General features: G+C 40.0%; 1 protein-coding gene across 1 annotated transcript in view; it reads left to right on the top strand.

Annotated features, from left to right (window-relative positions):
• Window positions 1-18119, top strand: part of LOC114668435 (nuclear pore membrane glycoprotein 210-like) — a 367033-nt gene that overhangs the window by 142822 nt on the left and 206092 nt on the right. Inside the window, 3 exon segments of the mRNA XM_051921542.1 lie at window positions 7777-7914; window positions 17853-17987; window positions 17989-18009. Coding sequence (XP_051777502.1) covers window positions 7777-7914; window positions 17853-17987; window positions 17989-18009 — 294 coding nt within the window.

Raw genomic sequence — 18119 nt, 5'->3', positions numbered from 1 at the left:
ATTAAAATAAAAACAGATAGTGACTGAGAAGGGAAAAGGATGTATAATTACGGTACCAGTGTCATTGCAAGCGGATCAGACAGTCGGTGATATCTTCTTTACGATGCCATGACAGGGTGCGACTCACGGTCTTATTTCAAGAAAGTGTCGGGTTCAGCTTTCTTAACTCTTTATCTGCTTCCTCTCTACTGGTAAATATGTAATGTTTGCCTTGAATCTCCACTTTCATTTTGGCAGGATACAAGAGGCTGTATCTGATATCGGCTTTTCGTAAGCGCTGTTTAATATTATAAAAAGAGGCACGCATAGCTGTTGAGGGTGAGAAGTCAGGGAAAATACGAATTAGGTTATTTTCAAATATAATCTCTTGTTTCTGTCTGAGAAGTGACATTACATTTAATTTAGATTGTAACTTCTTGAAGCGCACAATAAAAGTCCTATGCTTAGAGTTGTTCGATCCCCATATGCAATAAGCTGCAGATATCTCGGTGTCTGATTTAAAGTCCTCCCCAATTATTTTGGAGAATAGTTCAGCTACGTATTTCACTGGGTTTGGACTTTCCCGATTCTCAGGTACACCTTCAGTTCTAATTTTATTCCTTCGGCATCCATCTTCCAGATCAGCAAGTCTGTCTCAGAGTTTTTTGCATTCAGAATTCGCAGCTGTTGCTTTTCCATCAGCGCTGGATGCTAGATTTTCAGCTGTTTCAATTCGAGTCGTGAATGTCTGCTTAACATCCTCCAGCTGATCGGCAAATGTGCTCAGTTTAGACGCATTTTCCTGAATGTGCTCCTCAATTTTTTCTAGCATACATTTAAATGCCGCCTCAAAGCGATTATATACGCGTTTCTCCGAGTCTTTATTATGCTGCCGCAGCTCTTGTACTGTAGCTCCCGCTGCAGCTTCTCACTTGTCTTTTTGCTTGTCTTCTCGCTTATCTTCTCACTTATCCTCTCGTTTGTCTTGAGCATACTATTTATTTCGTTCTTTATATCATTCTTTATCTCTTGCTTGAGCTCAGCAATCATCACCTTCAGTTCAGACAGATCATTTCTGCTTTCGTGCACCGTAGGTGAAGCGGCGAGCTCTATTACAGCCGATGTTCCCCTCTAGCGAGGAGTAGGTGAAAGCGTGGACTGCAAGGCCTTTTCCAGTTTCAAATGATCCTCTCCAATCGGCGAGCTATCGTGACCTGCATCACTTGCAAATTCACTCCCATTTTTGTTCTCAACTGGAGACAATGCAGCGGACCGTGGTCCAGAGGAGTCTGGGCTTTCGCCTGTCTGTTCCAGGTCAGTCTCTGATAGGCCATACCTTGAAGTTGAACTTGGACTTGCCTGTCTAGGCTTGGATGTAGCTTTAGGTTTCTTTTCCGTTTCATTCTGACCCCCTTTCTTGCCAACCATGTTTATATATACTTGAATATACTGTAATAGAACCCTTGGGTTGGATAAATACAGGATACCTCGGGAAAATAAGAAGTAATAACACCGCTACTAATGGCGCTCAGCTTCAGACATCCATCTCCTGCAATGGACGAGACCAACTTGAAATACAATAATTTTAGGCAAATGACAAGTCTGATTTCAACAAATGTTCCCTTTATATGTCTGCATAGACAGTGTATGAGAGAAATCTCAGTGATGAGTCAGATGTCATTATTTATATATGATAAGTGAAATCTGAAAAATAATACATGACACAGAGTAATTCTGATGCTTGATGATGGACGAAGCTAAACATGAAGATGTCCTGGACACCGTTAAGTATACAGAGTCAGTATAAAACCTATATATAGTTAAGAATAAAGTAAGCTCTACATAGAGTCTTATCTTGAATGGTGCCTCAAACAATGCTCAACCATAAATCAACTAACTCAATAAAGATAAATAAAGCACATAAAGCACTCGTCTAACAATGAAAGTTTAAATTATTGTACTAGATGTTCGGCAACTGTTAATTGGAAGTGGCATTTGTGGTACTCAGAAACAGAAAATACACTTTAACAAATTGGAGAGTAGTCTAGGACATGTTTTTTTTCCAAAAATATCAATTTACTACAGCATGAAATTCTTTGAGTAAACTTTCTACACTGGTTTTTCCAAACACTTTTTGATGTGAAACTCTTCACAAGTTTTTCTAAAGTTTTATTTTTTTCAATATTAATTATCAGGCAAAGAACATCAGAATCACAGTAACAGTCATGAACTGTCATCAATTGTCAGAACTGGAGTGTCGCAGTCTGTCACTCAGCTATATTAATAAAATGGGAAATTACCAATTTTAGCACAGCTTGCCAGGAAATATCACTAGAAAGATGATTGCCAAATGTTTGGAAACCTCAAAACAATTTACAGCACAATTGCTTTGAATGTTTCAATGCTTCACAAAGCAGATGTCACAAAACCCTATTGTATTGTTTTCTTCTGTAGTGTCTGGCAGGAAAAGAGAGCTGAAAGTGAGATAAACAGAACCAGCAGAAGGAAGAATATAAATGGACTGGCTATGGTCAGGTACCAGAAAGACAGAAAGATTGCACAGTTTTAACATACTGACCAACATTACAGTCAAAAGAAAACACATTTGCCAAACTTTATAAGACAACCATATTAACGTAACAAAATGCTTTTTGAGGGAGTCGAGAATCCTGAACGCTTACCTTCAGTGCTGTGCCAGTTTAAATACTGTTGCATAGATGACATCACCAGACGCAACTGTTAATGACTGACCCATTAACTCAACAATCGTTACATAGCGATAGCAGGACAAAATGTGGAAGACAATATCAAAACAATATGACATTGGAGAACTAATGCTAAATAATAATCAAATACAACTTACTAATGATACACCATTTCTGAATTAGTTCATGACAGTTTCAACTACATGTGTTACCCCAGGGTTTCAAAATTCTGCTTCATGATTCTTTTAACTGTGCATATCACCCCACTGTTTCAAAACACAGACTCTTGGTTTGTTTTAACCATGTATGTTACCCCAGAATTTTAAGATCCTGCTTCTAGATTTGCTTCAACTGTATATGTCACCCTAGACCATTAACTACAGGTAACTATTTCTTCCCAGTTGAGCTTTCTGATGTTGATGATCTTGTGGTTGCAACTGGCCCATTATTCCTTCTGGTCTTTGCCCACTGTCCTTTCCTTTTCACTAGATGGAGGCATCTTCATCTAGGACAGAATTGTTGGATATGTCCTGGGCAACTGTACTCCTGGCAGACCTCTACTTTAGCTACTTTCCCTGCATTCGTCTCAGCCTTACAGATGCAACAACAGTCAAGACGAAGCAGCCGTTCAATGCACAGCTGTATACTTGGATTGTTGCAGGTTCATTCTGGCAAGCCAGTTCACATTCATGGGCCTCAACAAGCACCTGTTAAGGGTGGACAAACAAGCAAGATGTACATGATGTCATAATTTTATAAGGGTCATCTCCCTCATAAAAGCTCTCACATGAGCTTAGCTTACACCAGTATTGAAAAGTGAGAGTAGAGAATGCTTACCAGCCCTTGTATTTGGTGGGCAAAGGTCCCTAGATCCTCTCCCATATGTCTAACCGGTCCATATAACTGCTGCTGCTGCAGTCCTAAGGGAGATTAAATCTTCCCAAGCTGTCATTCAATAGTCTAGAGGATATGCAGCAAAATTGTAAGGTACTCCCGTGGGACATCTTCCAGTACTTATAGCTGCTCAACCTTCTAAGGCCATCTCCAACCGTCCTTAGGTGTTCAGCAGTTTGCTGTCATTATATACTCAAAGTAGGCCCAATATGTCACCCATGGGACATTCCTAGCTTTCACTTTTGACTGCTGCCTTGGGGTCATGAGGACCCACCTTGCACAGTCTCAGTTCCTTAGACTCCAGCAAGAGTCTGTTGATCTTCTTCTTATGGGGTCAAATGGCTCTCCTCATAGGGACACTTCCTCATCCTTTAGCACATCTCTCTCTGGTCTACAATTTCCACATGGGCAGTTCCTGTTTGCTTTCTCTTCCTCACTAGATCCAGTAGTTACACTATGCTGCACTCTTTCTTCTTTAATACAAAGGGGCTCCGCCCCCTGCTCGCTTCGCTCGCCTACCCCCGGCGTTTTGAACCCGCACCTGCTGGGCAGCCACATGTGAGGATGACGCACGTTTAATACAGAGCGTTCGCCCGTGTCACTCTGGGGCCCCCCACTGTTAATACGGAGTAACAGTAATAATAAATAACTATTTATTATGCGGTGCATTGTGGACTACTGCGGACCCCGTAGTGTTTCCCGTTTCAGTTTGTATCTCAGTCAGTCGAGCTTTTGTTTTTGAAGCTTTTGAATTCCAGTCTTCATTATCTGTAACCTGCTGTCCATGTGTTTGGCCCCCTCGTTTAACCTGTTTATGACATTTTACTTTGCTTTCTACTCTGTCTTTCATTTCTGATCTCGCTTTATTCTGCTTTTGTTTCAGTGACACTTGGTCCGTGGTGAATATATTTTCCCTTTTTCGACTAATAATTTTCATTTGTTTGTGATACTGCGATGTTTATCGTACTGTTAATAATGCATCACTGTAATGTGATTCACGTATGCTGTATAGTTTGGACGTGTGAGGACGACGTATGTTTAATACGGAGCGTTCGCCCGTGTCTCCCCACTGTTACTACGAAGCTCTTTCCGAACTATTATGCGGTGCATTGTGGAGCACTGCGGACTCTGTAGTGTTTCCCGTTTCACTTCGAATCTCGTTTAGTCGAGCTCTTTCTTTTTGGAGCAGTGCCTGCCTGGTCTGCGGCATTTCAGAGGCACATTGTAGGCGCCTGTGTTCAGTAATTATATCCAGGCAGGCGCGTGTTTGTATCTCGGTCACTCGAGCTGTGTCGTGTTGAATCTGTGCCTGCTTTGCCTACGCAGTTTGAGACGCGCGTCGTAGGCGTCGACGTTCATTAGATCTGTCCATGCGGGCTCTGTGTCGAAGCTGTGTTAGTTGTTGAGCTGTTTGGTTTTGGAGCCGAGACAGTTTTGCTTCCGCGGTTTCAGACACGTGTCCGTACCATTTCGGGTTTGATGTATGAACCTTTGTGGACTCTGTAATGTGTCCTGTTTCACTCTGGGGCGGGGCGTTGATTCCTCTTGTTTTACTATGTCTCCTCCTGCGCTTTCACCACGCAGTAGTGCCACTCACAATATGGCGGCGACGCCTGCGCCTTCCGTATTATGTCGGTTTTTACCATGCTGTGTAGGTGCCTTTGCCTTTTGTACTTTACCACGCCTTCCGACGCACGATGTAGGTGCCTGCACCTTCCGGGTCTGCCTCCGCTGTGTGGTGTGGACATTTAACTGTCGTTGTTTCTGCCTTTATATTCTGTATCTCGGTGTGCATGTGTTTTGTGCGTAGGTTTTTTTGAAGTTGTTGCATTCCAGTTTTCATCATCTGTAACCCGCTCTCCATGTGTTCGTCCCCGTTCTTTAATCCTTTTATAAAGTTTTACTTTGTTTCCTACTCTGTGTTTTATTTCTGACCTCGCTTTATCCTGCTTGCAGCATGTCAGACGGTTTGTAGTCTTTCTCGTTTTACTCTGGGCAGGGGGGCTTTGTTCTGTAACCTGCTCTCTATGTGTTTGTCCCTGTTCTTTAACCTCTTTATGACGTTTTACTTTGTTTCCTACTGTGACGGTTCGTAGTCTCTCCCGTTTTGCTCTGGTGCGGGGGGGGGGGGGGGGGGGGGGGGGGGTGGCTTTGTGTGGCGCCTGTGCACATGCGTAGTCTCTCCCGTTTCACTCTGGGGGGGGGGGCTTTGTGTGGCACTTGTGCACTATGTCTTTTGCGTCCACGGGCAGGTCCCTGCGTCCATATCCGGTTTACCATTCTCGTTTAGTAATATGAATTGTGAAATTCTGCTCACATACAGTACTGCTTGTGTGTTGAGTCAGGTGGTCTTCTTCCTTGGCCCATTCTGCAAGCGAAATTGACTACACTGAGCCCAGCACACTCCACCCATAGCTCCTGTTGTCAGACTTCATTTGCATCGTAGACAGGCCCTATGAAACCAGTTTTCTCTTCCAGTGCTATGTTGATAACTACACATACAGGCACTCTGTAGCTTTCCACTAGACTATTAACAGCAGCCGAGACCCTACACACACAGTATGTTTTTAATACTTTAAACACTCCTCAAGCAGTGCATGCTGAGAGTTACACGAAAGGTTGACAACAGATCGGTTTCATTATTCTTGCTTCCATAACACCATACTCTGAAGCTCTGTCATGAAATCATCAAATACATCCAACAGAGTTTTCCATGCTAGTCTTTTTGTTAGCTGCCTTCCTAAGTTGTTTTCTCTGACCTTGTTTTGTTTGTGTGTTGCTGTTTTTGGTGCTTCTTATTCCTAATTTGTTTTTGTGTTTTCTGATTCATTTGTGTATTTCCTTTTCATTTGTTTTTGCACTTGTGGTTTGGTTTTGCCTTTTCCATTTTTTTCATTTTGTGACTGATTTTTGCATTTTCAATTAGCTTTTGTGTTTTTGTTATTTTCAATTTGTTTTTGAATGATTTTATTTTTTTTTACAAACTGTACTTCAGAGATATTGTACTTAGAGTATATATTTGGTTCATTTTACAATTACAGATTTTCATTTTACTTTACAAATAAACTAGCTCTGTTTCTTTTTTAATGCTCAGTCTGCACTTGAACATAAAGTGACATACTATGTGACCCTCTTAATTTTGCTGTTAGTTTTCCAAAGAGATGTAGCAGAGGTCTCCAAAGCAGAATTGGTTTCAATAAAGATGTTAATTTATAAAGAAATTACAAGTCATCACCTGCTAATAAGAATGGATTTAGGCACCAGATGTTTGTTAGTTTAGATAGATGTGTTGTCATGAGGTCAAAGTGTCAAATAAGTGTAGTAACAATAGGCTCAGTGACCTAACAGGAGACAGATCTTAGCACCATTTCAAAAATAAGGATGATGAAGGGCTATCAGGCAAAACCCATGTAAAATGTAAGTTTTCTCACGACCTGGCATAAGCAGCAAGTTATAAAGTTTTAATTTGAATGCCCTAGCAGTTTGTTTTCTTTTTCTGTGTACTCTGTCTTATTATATTGGCATCCTTCTCCCAATATACTCAGCATCTCTCCTCTGCACATGTCAAAACCAATGCAATCTTGCCTCTCTGACTTTGTCTCCCAACCGTCCAACCTGAGTTGACCCTCTAATGTGCTCATTTCTAACCCCATCCATCTTTGTCACACCCAGTGCAAATCTTAGCATCTTTAACTCTGCTGCCTCCAGCTCTGTCTCCTGTTTTCTGGTCAGTGCCACCGTCTCCAACTCATATAACATAGCTGGTCTCACTACTGTCCTGTAGACCTTCCCTTTCACTCTTGCTAATACTCGTCTGTCACAAATTACTCCTGACACTCTTCTCCCCCATTCCACCCTGCCTGCACTCTCTTTCTCACCTCTCTTCCACAATCCCCATTACTCTGTACTGTTGATCCCAAGTATTTAAACTCATCCACCTTCGCCAACTCTACTCCCTGCATCCTCACCATTCCACTGACCTTCATCTCATTTACACACATGTATTCTGTCTTGTTCCTACTGACCTTCCTTCCTCTTCTCTCTAGAGCATATCTCCACCTCTCCAGGGTCTCCTCAACCTGATCCCTACTATCACTACAGATCGCAATGTTTCTGTGTACTCTGTAAGATTGTTTATTGTGTAGATCAGTAAACCTGCCTTTACTATTACCTGAAACTTTTTTCATTGTATTCTTAGGAAGGAGTTGCCCATGTCTTTCCTACTCCAGTGTATAAACAGCAGGAAGTAGAAATATATGATCCAATTGTTCTAACTCCAGCAGTTTTGGCATTTCCCTGGCAGCCAAAAGTTGGGGAATATACATATATCATCAATGTGAGTATTTTGTTTCATTTATTGCAGCACAATCTCTTGTTTGTGCTACTTAGGAGGTTCTAGAGATAGCAGAGGTAAGAAGTGAAAGAACAACTGAGAAATTGCCCAAAATAGGCCATACTTTGGAGAAGAAGCCTCTATTTGGATTATTGGTGGGAAAACAGGCAATTGAAGAATGTTCAACTCATAGCCCTGGAGTTAGAGTTACCTGCAATAACAGTAAAGTAAGTTTGCTTACTTTAGGTTGCTTACTTTAGGTTGCTATATGGCTGAACTCCCCAGAAATGTGACAACTCTGTTGACACTAGTCTAACAAAAATATGATGGCCATTGGATAGAAACACAGTGTGTGTGAAGAATGTGTTTTTGCACCTTCTAGGGTTTCTTACAAATTTGTCCCATCACACTATTCATATCCTCAAATCTATGATGTCTCCTCTTTGTTTTTTCTAAAATGTAATTTTTGCATCATGGATTGTCAAACTGACCCTATTTTACATGTGACTTCACTAGTTCATTATACATTTAAGGTTCATAACTTTAGAGCCGTTTCAGGTGGTGGTAAAGATCTTGGCTTCTCTTCTGTATGTCTTTAATTTCATTTTTTTATACAGTACATTACTAAGTGTATTTCGTGATTTATAGTTTTAATTGATTTGAAATTTCTAAGTTTAAGTTCAAATTTTTTGTCTTGTGAACACAGCTTGTATCCCTCCTCAGAACAGTGACAATAATGCAATACCAACAAAGACACATGTAGATATAAACACAAAAAAGCATACAAAATGTAGTTCACTCCAGAAATATTGGCACCTCTCAAGAAAGCAAAGTAAAAACATTAATTTAACATAAATAATACATACAAAATATCTGGTTTTCCTCAGATGTCTGGAGAAATTGCTAACTAGTCATATAATAAAAAGAATTATTACAAAAGTGTTGTTTTATCTTATTCTGTCAAAACATATGTGGCAAAATTATTGGCACCTTTGAAGAATACTATAAATAAAACCAAAGAAATTGACATCTTTATATTTCTTGTTATTGCTTTTAGTGTCTACAAACTTTGTTGATGTCCACAAATATTTCCAATTTCACTGGGGTATAAATATGAGGTGACACGCAGAAAAAAACCTTTTGTCATCTCATGTTATCAGCACGACCCTTTAAATACCTGTGCAACAATTTATTCATATACGTAATTCAGATAAAAACGTCTAAACAACTTTGTGAATTTCTTTCTTGAATTTCTAGATAGATAGATAGATAGATAGATAGATAGATAGATAGATAGATAGATAGATAGATAGATAGATAGATAGATACTTTATTAATCCCAAGGGGAAATTCACATAATTCTGGTTTCTGATCTTTCAATTTTCAATTTTTTCAACTTTCAAATTTCATTTCTGAATAGCGATTAGGCTTTGGTGCAGAAGGTTTTTACAATTTCAACTTTTTTTCTGCATTTGACTAGATGGAAAACTAGATGTGACTTGGCTTTTTTTTGCTTTGTAGCCCATATGCCACTTTAGTTCCTGCAAAAGTTTCTGTGAATTTTTACATCTTCTCATATCTGCATTTCTTGTATGTTTCCATATCATTCTATCTAAATGTGTGGCTGTGTATCTTCAGTAAATTCCTGATGTTACATGTAACCCATAGTTGTATGCGGGCAGCACGGTGGCGCAGTGGTAGCGCTGCTGCCTCGCAGTTAGGAAACCCGGGTTCGCTTCCCGGGTCCTCCCTGTGTGGAGTTTGCATGTTCTCCCCGTGTCTGTGTGGGTTTCCTCCGGGTGCTCCGGTTTCCTCCCACAGTCCAAAGACATGCAGGTTAGGTGGATTGGCGATTCTAAATTGGCTCTAGTGTGTGCTTGGTGTGTGGGTGTGTTTGTGTGTGTCCTGCGGTGGGTTGGCACCCTGCCCAGGATTGGTTCCTGCCTTGTGCCCTGTGTTGGCTGGGATTGGCTCCAGCAGACCCCCGTGACCCTTTGTTCGGATTCAGCGGGTTGGAAAATGGATGGATGGATGGCTAGTTATATGCACACAGTTGTCCAGACATTTTTTTGGTTGAATCCTATGTTTACATGCTCATCCAGACTGATCCTGATGATTCATTTAGATCTTAGATCTTTAATGTCACATACACTGCGAGAGCACAGTGTTTTTTTTTGTGCCATATTTGTAATGAGAATGGAGGCAGGGAGATAAACTGTACAAAAAAAAATTAAAGGAGCACTTTTTAATCAGAGTATAGCATCAAGTCAATGAAACTTCTGGGCTATTGATCTGGTCAGTTAAGTAGCAGAGGGGGTTGTTAATTAGTTTCAGCTGCTATGGTGTTAGTGAAATTAACAACAGGTGCACTAGAGGGGCAACAGTGAGCCGACCCCCAAAACAGGAATGGTTTAACAGATGGAGGCCACTGACATTTTTCCCTTCTCATCTTTTCTGACTGTTTTTTCACTAGACTACAGTCAATGTCACTACTGGTAGCATAGGTGATACCTGGACCCTACAGAGGTTGCACAGGTAGTCCAACTTCTTCAGGATGGCACATCAATACGTGCCATTGCCAGAAGGTTTGTCATGTCTCCCATCACAGTCTCAAGGGCATGGAGAAGTTTCCTGGAGACAGGCAGTTACTCTAGTAGAGCTGGGCAGGGCCTTCCCTAATCCATCAGCAGGACCAGTATCTGCTCATTTGGACAAGGAGGAACAGGATGAGCACTGGTAGAGCCTGCAAAATGACCTCCAGCAAGCCACTGGTGTGAATGTCTCTGACGAAACAATCAGAAACAGACTTCATGAGGGTGTCCTGAGGGCCCGACGTCCTCTAGTGGGCCCTGTGCTCACTGTCCGGCACTATGGAGCTTGATTGGCATTTGCCATAGAATACCAGAATTGGCAGGTCCACCACTGGCGCCCTGTGCTTTTCACAGATGAGAGCAGGTTCACCCTGAGTGCATGTGACAGACGTGAAAGGGTCTGGAGAAGCCATGGAGAATGTTATGCTGTCTGTAACATCATTCAGCATGACCGGTTTGGTGATGGGTCTAGTGATGGTCTAAAGTGGCATATCCATGGAGGGACTCACAGACCTTTACAGGCTAGACAAGGGCACCTTGACTGCCATTAGGTTTCCGGAGGAAATCCTTGGACCCATTTTCAGACCCTATGCTGGTGCAGTGGGTCATGGGTTCCACCTGGTATACAACAGTGCCTGGCCTCATGTGGAGAGAGTATGCAGGCAGTTCCTGGAGGATAAAGGAATTGGTACCATTGACTGGCCCCCACACTCACTCGCCTGACCTAAATCCAATAGAACACCTCTGGGACATTATGTTTCGTTCCATCCAACGCCGCCAGGATGCACCTGAGACTGTCCAGGAGCTCAGTGATGCCTTGGTTCAGATCTGAGAGGAGATCCCCGAGGACACCGTCCATCGTCTCATTAACAGCATGCCCTAATGTATTCAGGAATGAATACAAGCACGTGGGAGCCATACAAACTACTGAGTACAATTTGGAGTTGCTGTAATGAATTTTCTGCAAAATGGACTAGCGTGCTGCATCATTTTTTCACTTTGATTTTCAGGGTGTCTTTGAATTCAGCCCTCTGTAGGTTGATAATGTTCATTTCCATCAAACGATGTGGCATCATTTCGTTCATAACACATTGCCCAGTCCATATCAGTATAGATTTCAAGCAGGATTTTTTTCCATTGAGATCTGATGTGTTTTTAAAGTGTTCCTTTAATTTTTTTGAGCAGTATATATACCGGTAATAAGACAATAAGATGATAAATAAATTAATAAATAAATGAGAGCAGCATTATAGGGTGTTGTGTGTAGAATTCTGAGGAAAAAAATGAATTTAATCCATTTTGGAATAAGGCTGTAACATAACAAAATGTGGAAAAAGTGATGCGCTGTGAATACTTTCCGGATGCACTGTACATTATACAAAATAGAACTGTACAGATGTATAGAGGGAAAAAAGTACCCATGTAACATACAGTAGAATTAGACATAAACCAGCAGGTGGGTACAGTACAGGACAGGCAAAATCAGGTTACTGAGAGTTTACTGACATTATGGCCTGGGGGTAGAAGCTGTCCCTGTAGTGGGTAGAGAATTGAAAACAGGTGACAGCCATCTAATTTCCCAGTGTACATAATCAAAGCAGTCCTATAGTTTTCTTCTTACTTTAGCCTAGCACTAAACTACTTTTCTTGTTGGCTCATCATATTTCAGGCTCCGCTTGGAAGCTGGTAAAAGGAGTAATGATAATGTGATCTGATCATCTGAGATGGGGTGCAGTAGGGGGCAGTTAAGTATGTTTTATTGGGGTATACCAATGACTCAGAGTACAGTATTAGCACCCCTTGTGGAGCATTGAACATGCTGGTGAAATTTACGGTAAACATTCCTTTAATATTCTATATTGAAGCAACAGCAGCAATAAACAATCCCTCAGGATGTAAACAGTTGCAGTCCAAAATAATGTTGTACAGATCAGCGCATTGTTACTGTTGGTTTCCAGAGAAATGTAAGTAGAAACCAGATAAATACCAGAGAACTCATTCAGTGGATCAAACAGATAATACTTGATCAATAAACGATCCAGATCACCTAATCAGGTTTTTATAAACAGTTTTAATAATGCTGCACTATGCATTGTTCACTGTAAAGCACACATCTAATTGTCCCCTTTTACCTGACAGTTTAGTCTGATTCTCACAAAGACTAAAGACATTATCTAGTTGTATTGAGAAACAAAAAGCACAGCACTTTTTGACGCTACTCTGCTAAGCCAGTCTCCTATTTTATTATTTAGCAACTGTACATTAGCCAGAAAAATGCCGGGCAGTGTCTACTTTCATCTGGATGCTTCACTTTCCAGTTGAAAGTGTGTTAGGCCTGTTGTGTGGTCTGAGTGTAATTGATGGAAGTAGCTCCATATTCAATAGCTAAAAGGTGAGTTGTGAATATTTGCTCCAATGTTTAAAAGAGTTTGTCCATTATAGTTAATTGGATAACCAACTATACAAACAACAATACAAAAATTATGTACAAAAAAACTAGATGTCTGCAGAGTAAACACTTGTGATGTCACCACTCTCTTTGAAATAAAATAACCCGGGAGGAAAATGAGATTTCACATTTTATTTCTGAAGAATCACTTCAACAATGCAGCCCAGCTTGCTAGTAACAATGACAGAGACATGCATCCACAGATAACATACAGTACATATGGATTGTACACATTGATCTCAGGCTGAGTGTTTTGAGCCTCCTTCATGGAGACATTTTACATTCACCTTCAGAATATTTCAAAGGTCCAACATGCTTTCAAAAATGTAACAGCTAATTAAGTGGCTGTACAGTTTTCTTGAGGTTTGTAACATAGCATTCGCAAATCTACTTAATTCAGTTCTGGGTTATGGAGGGCTGAAGCCTATCCTAGCTGCACCTGATGAAGTGCCAGGCCATCATAGGTTCCACTGATGCCACATCTAGAGAGACATTTGGAATCAATAAATAACCTAGAAGGCATGACTTTGGAAATGTAAAGGAAAGCATAGTACCCTAAGGAAAATCCACAGAGACATATGGGGAAACATACAAACTCCCCATATGGACAACGATCAGGCCTGGCATTTAAACCAGGATCAACCTTACATCAGTAAGGCAGTAGGTACTGGCCATCATATAGGTCCTCTGTTATGAAGATATCTTTGCCCCGTGGAATTCAGTTGTGCCATCTGATTTGGCACAGCACACTTAAGGTGAGATTTTCACCAATCTTGGGTTCACACATCTTTGCATACCATTTCACTTTTGGTTTAATGCATACTCCATGCAAAATGACGGCCAGTCCTTCTCTAAACATGTATGAGCAGTCGCCTGCCCGCTGTTTCGTCATGCATATCGATGTGATGAAGTCTGCATTTTAAGGTTGAAGGTGTATTACAGTCGTTTTACCGTGGTGCAGACAGTAGCAGACAGTAAACTTTATTAAAATGGTATCAAAAATGCCACTTTGTTAGTTGTTACTTGAGTCGTTTTGAAATGCGCACTATATGTTATGTTACCAAATTAATTCTTCAATGGGTGCTCATCAACAAAGAAACATGGAAAATAAGATTTAGTAAAAAAAAAATAGTAATACATGTGGTCTTACCACTGTGACATCATTCTTTGCATTCTTGAGATTCATAGCCAACAAACAAGATGTATCTGTATACTCTAACATCCTTAAAAACTATTGACAATGTGTGATTGACAAGGTTGTGTTTTTACTAACCCTAAGCCTAATTTGCATTTTGTATACAAATTACAGAGCTTCAAATCTGACCAAATATGCTTGCGGTCTTTCACTTGTGAGGTTTTTAACCTCCTTAGAGTTAGAAACAGTAGAAACTTGTTAGTCCATGGTATAGATGCATCTCGCGTAAGACCCAAGGTTTACTCGAGCTGTAAAAGTGCTGACAGTGCTAGTGCCAAGCATTACTTGGGCAACGGTATAAGTGTTATCTTGAGTAAACATCAGGCCCAAGCGTCACCTTGGTAATGGTGTAGATACTTCTCCTCTTCTCACAATGACACCTCATAAGAAACGCCTCTCATCAGCAGTGAAATTGAAATGGTCAGTGAAACCGAAAGTGGTTCTGGGAATCCAAAAGTGACACTCGCTTCACTCACACATGTGCAGTGTGCTGTTCTTATTAATATTATTATTATTCATTATTATTATTACTTTGCATATACTCCAGAATGCTATGAAGAGTGATCAGATGAATTGCAATTAATTGGAAAGTCCCTCTTTTCCATGAAAATGAACTTAACTACCAAAAACCCCATTTCCACTGCTTTTGTGACAAAGGCTTCATGGCGCCCAAGAAAGTCCAGCAAGCTCCAGGACTGTCTCCTACAGTTGATTCAACTGCAGAATCGGGGCACCACCAGTGCAGAGCCTGTTCAGGAATGGCAGCAGGCAGGTGTAAGTGTATCTGCACGCACAGTGAGACAAAGACTTTTGGAGGATGGCCTGGTGTCTATAAGGGCAGCAAAGAAGCCAAGAAAATCATCAGGGACTGACTGATATTCTGCAGAAGATACAGGGATTGGACTGCTGAAGACTAGGATAAAGTCATTTTCTCTGATCAATCCCCTTTCCGGTTGTTTGGGGCATCCCAAAAAAAGATTGTCCAGAGAAGAAAAGGTGAGTGCTACCATCAGTCCTGTGTCATAACAACAGGAAAGCATCCTGAGACCATTCATGTGTGGGGTTGCTTCTCAGCCAAGGGAGTGGGCTCACACACAATTTTGCCTAAGAACACAGCCATAAATAAAGAATGGTATCAAAACATCCTCCAAGAGCAACTTCTCCCAACCATCCAAGAACAGTTTGGTGACCAACAATGCCTGTTCCAGCATGATGGAGCACCAGGCCATAAGGCAAAAGTGATAACTAAGTGGCTCAGGGAACAAAACATCAAAATTTAAGGTCTATGGCCAGGAAACTCCCCAGACCTTAATCCCATTGAGAACTTGTGGTCAATCCTCAAAAGGTGGGTGGACAAACAAAAATGCATTAATTATGTAACAATGGGTTGCCGTCAGTCAGGATTTGGCCCAGAAGTTGACGGACTGCATGCCAGGGTGAATTGCAAAGGTCTTAAAAAAGAAGGGCCAATACTGCAAATATTGACTTTTTGCATAAACTTAATGTAATTGTCAATAAAAGCCTTTGAAAATTATGAAATGCTTGTAATTATACTTCAGTATACCATAGAAACATCTCACGAAAAGATCTAAAAACACTGAAGCAGCAAATTTTGTGAAAACCAATATTTGTGTCATTCTCAAAACTATTGGTCACGACTGTACACTTCTGACTTTGTACTTTTAGTGTTTTGCACATTTTACAGTAGAAAGATGACATTTGATAAAAATGTCATTTTTCAAGCCAGGAAATGAAACACCTTTTTCAATTTTTTGAGAAAAAATGTGTAAAGCTAAGGTGGTTAAATGCTGATAATTAATAGGATTGATTTTTACATTCACAGATCCAATTGTATTTAGCCGATCTGCCTAAATTTTTTAATATAAATGTAAAGAAAACAAAATGATTATTAAAGACTTTAAATGGTAAATGACAGTAGTCCGAAATAAATTGATAATTAGTTGAGTCACATCCTACAAATATTTTGAGAAATTTATTATAACACTGCAACTTGTTTCACATGTCTATTCATCCAGCCATTATTGAATAATGATTATTCGGACCTGCCTAATCCTGGTGAGGGTGCGGGGACAACATACCATCCAGGTAGCATTAGGCACAAAACAGGAATCAAGCACTGGATGTTGTACCAGTCATCTTATTTTAATTTAATTATGGCACCTCGTGGAAGAGCATTGAACGTTGGCTCCCTTTTATGTGCCACGTAGCCCTAGCATTTGTGGAAAAATAGATGTTTTTATCATACTTAGTGTTGTTTTGATTCCTTGCAATGTGGGATGGGCTGCATCTGGTCTCTCTTGCTCAGGATTGTCACTGACAAAATATCAAAGTGCAGCTGTTGTCTGGAGAGAATCCAGCTTGAGAATCTAACAGTTCCATCTAAGGTATTTGCAGGCGATGAAATCCTCTTGGCTTCATCAGACTATTATCTCTTCCATACACTGGAGCAGTTCCCGTATTATGATGCAATGGAGACACAAAATGTGAATTCATGGTCCTCTCCTAAAAAAAAGTGATGTGTTCCCAGTAGGTAAGGCATGAACAGCAACAGCTGTCCCAATTGATGGAATTCAACTACCTTTTGATTTGCCAGCAAGTCCACACCCATATTATCATCTAATGTTCATGAGCTCTGGATAAGGGACTAAAAGAATGAGGTTGAATGAGTAAAGCCCAAAGAATGAGGCCTGTATGCAGGGTTCCTGGGAGAAGTTAATGGGGATAGTTTATCCTGCACTGTTCATTTTGGCATGCTGGCCTGAGAAGTCTCACCAGCATAAGAAGAGTGAAAGTGAAATAAACTTTTATATTGCACTCAATTAAACAAAGCCAAAGCACAGGCCATGTTTATCACATGATATGCAGCAAAACATAAGTATGAACACTTGAACACATCAGATACATACATATTACAAGAATATTCTTCAACGATCCATTTTCTTGATACATTTAAATATTAATAATTACCATAAAGAATGGGCAAACTAATGGCAATGGAAAAAACATTTAATAATGTACAAAAACAGTCTTGCTATATAATCTATTCTTTTCTATTTCAGAGCCTGAACAAATATAGCACACTTCTGAACATTTTTTCTCATATTCTGATGTTTGTAGTTTCATAAGAAATATTGTCCACAACTTTTTAAAAATTGCTGCCCTACTAGATGATTTCATATCAAAAACTGAACTAAATACTCTTTATTGATGTTGACTGTTTTCAGCTTATCCTGTCTGTAGACAATATTCATTGCTCAATGAATCCAAGTGATACAAGTTAGTCTGACTGACCTATTAACAGGGTCAATATTGCACATTTTTTAAAATTTCATGTATAGACATTTCCCTAATAACAATTTGTGGTTTAAGATGACTTTTAAAAAATAATAATTATCAAATAAAAATATTTACTTTTGTATTGTGGATACGTAATCCGTATTACATTTGGAGTCGTCAAATATGCATCAAAGTAAGTTAAGTGTTGTATGGACAGTTTGTCCACACTTTTTTGTTTTTGTTTGGACAACATCTCCAAAAATCCATAACTTAGAATTGCATACTTCTTTTCATGCTATACTTGTATTAAAAATAAACACAGAATTTTTTCATTTATGTAGACTTTGAATTGAGTTAAGGGTTATTCAGAAATTGTCACATTATTATCATAGATTTGTTTACTTCACAGGCAAATGGAGGAAGTGGAAATTTTCTTGGTTTTTCTTCTAAACATGCAGTGGCAATGGTAACTTTTAAAGGAGTCATTACTTCTGGAATTGAAGAAGGTGTCAGTGTAATACGTGCCCATGACATGCAGAACCCTCCTTCATTATGGGGATATGAAAGTAAGGTCATTCTGCCTCTGTTGAAACTCTTCTAATGAAACGGTTTATTTAAAGTAATATTGGTGCTTTCCTGCTTCTCTGATTATACAGTCAAGTGAAAAAGTAAGTAC

This window comes from Erpetoichthys calabaricus, chromosome 18, assembly GCF_900747795.2.
Source record: "Erpetoichthys calabaricus chromosome 18, fErpCal1.3, whole genome shotgun sequence".
Classification (NCBI taxonomy): domain Eukaryota; kingdom Metazoa; phylum Chordata; class Cladistia; order Polypteriformes; family Polypteridae; genus Erpetoichthys; species Erpetoichthys calabaricus.
Note: the sequence above shows the minus strand (reverse complement) of the source record. Positions and strands in the feature narration are given on the sequence as shown.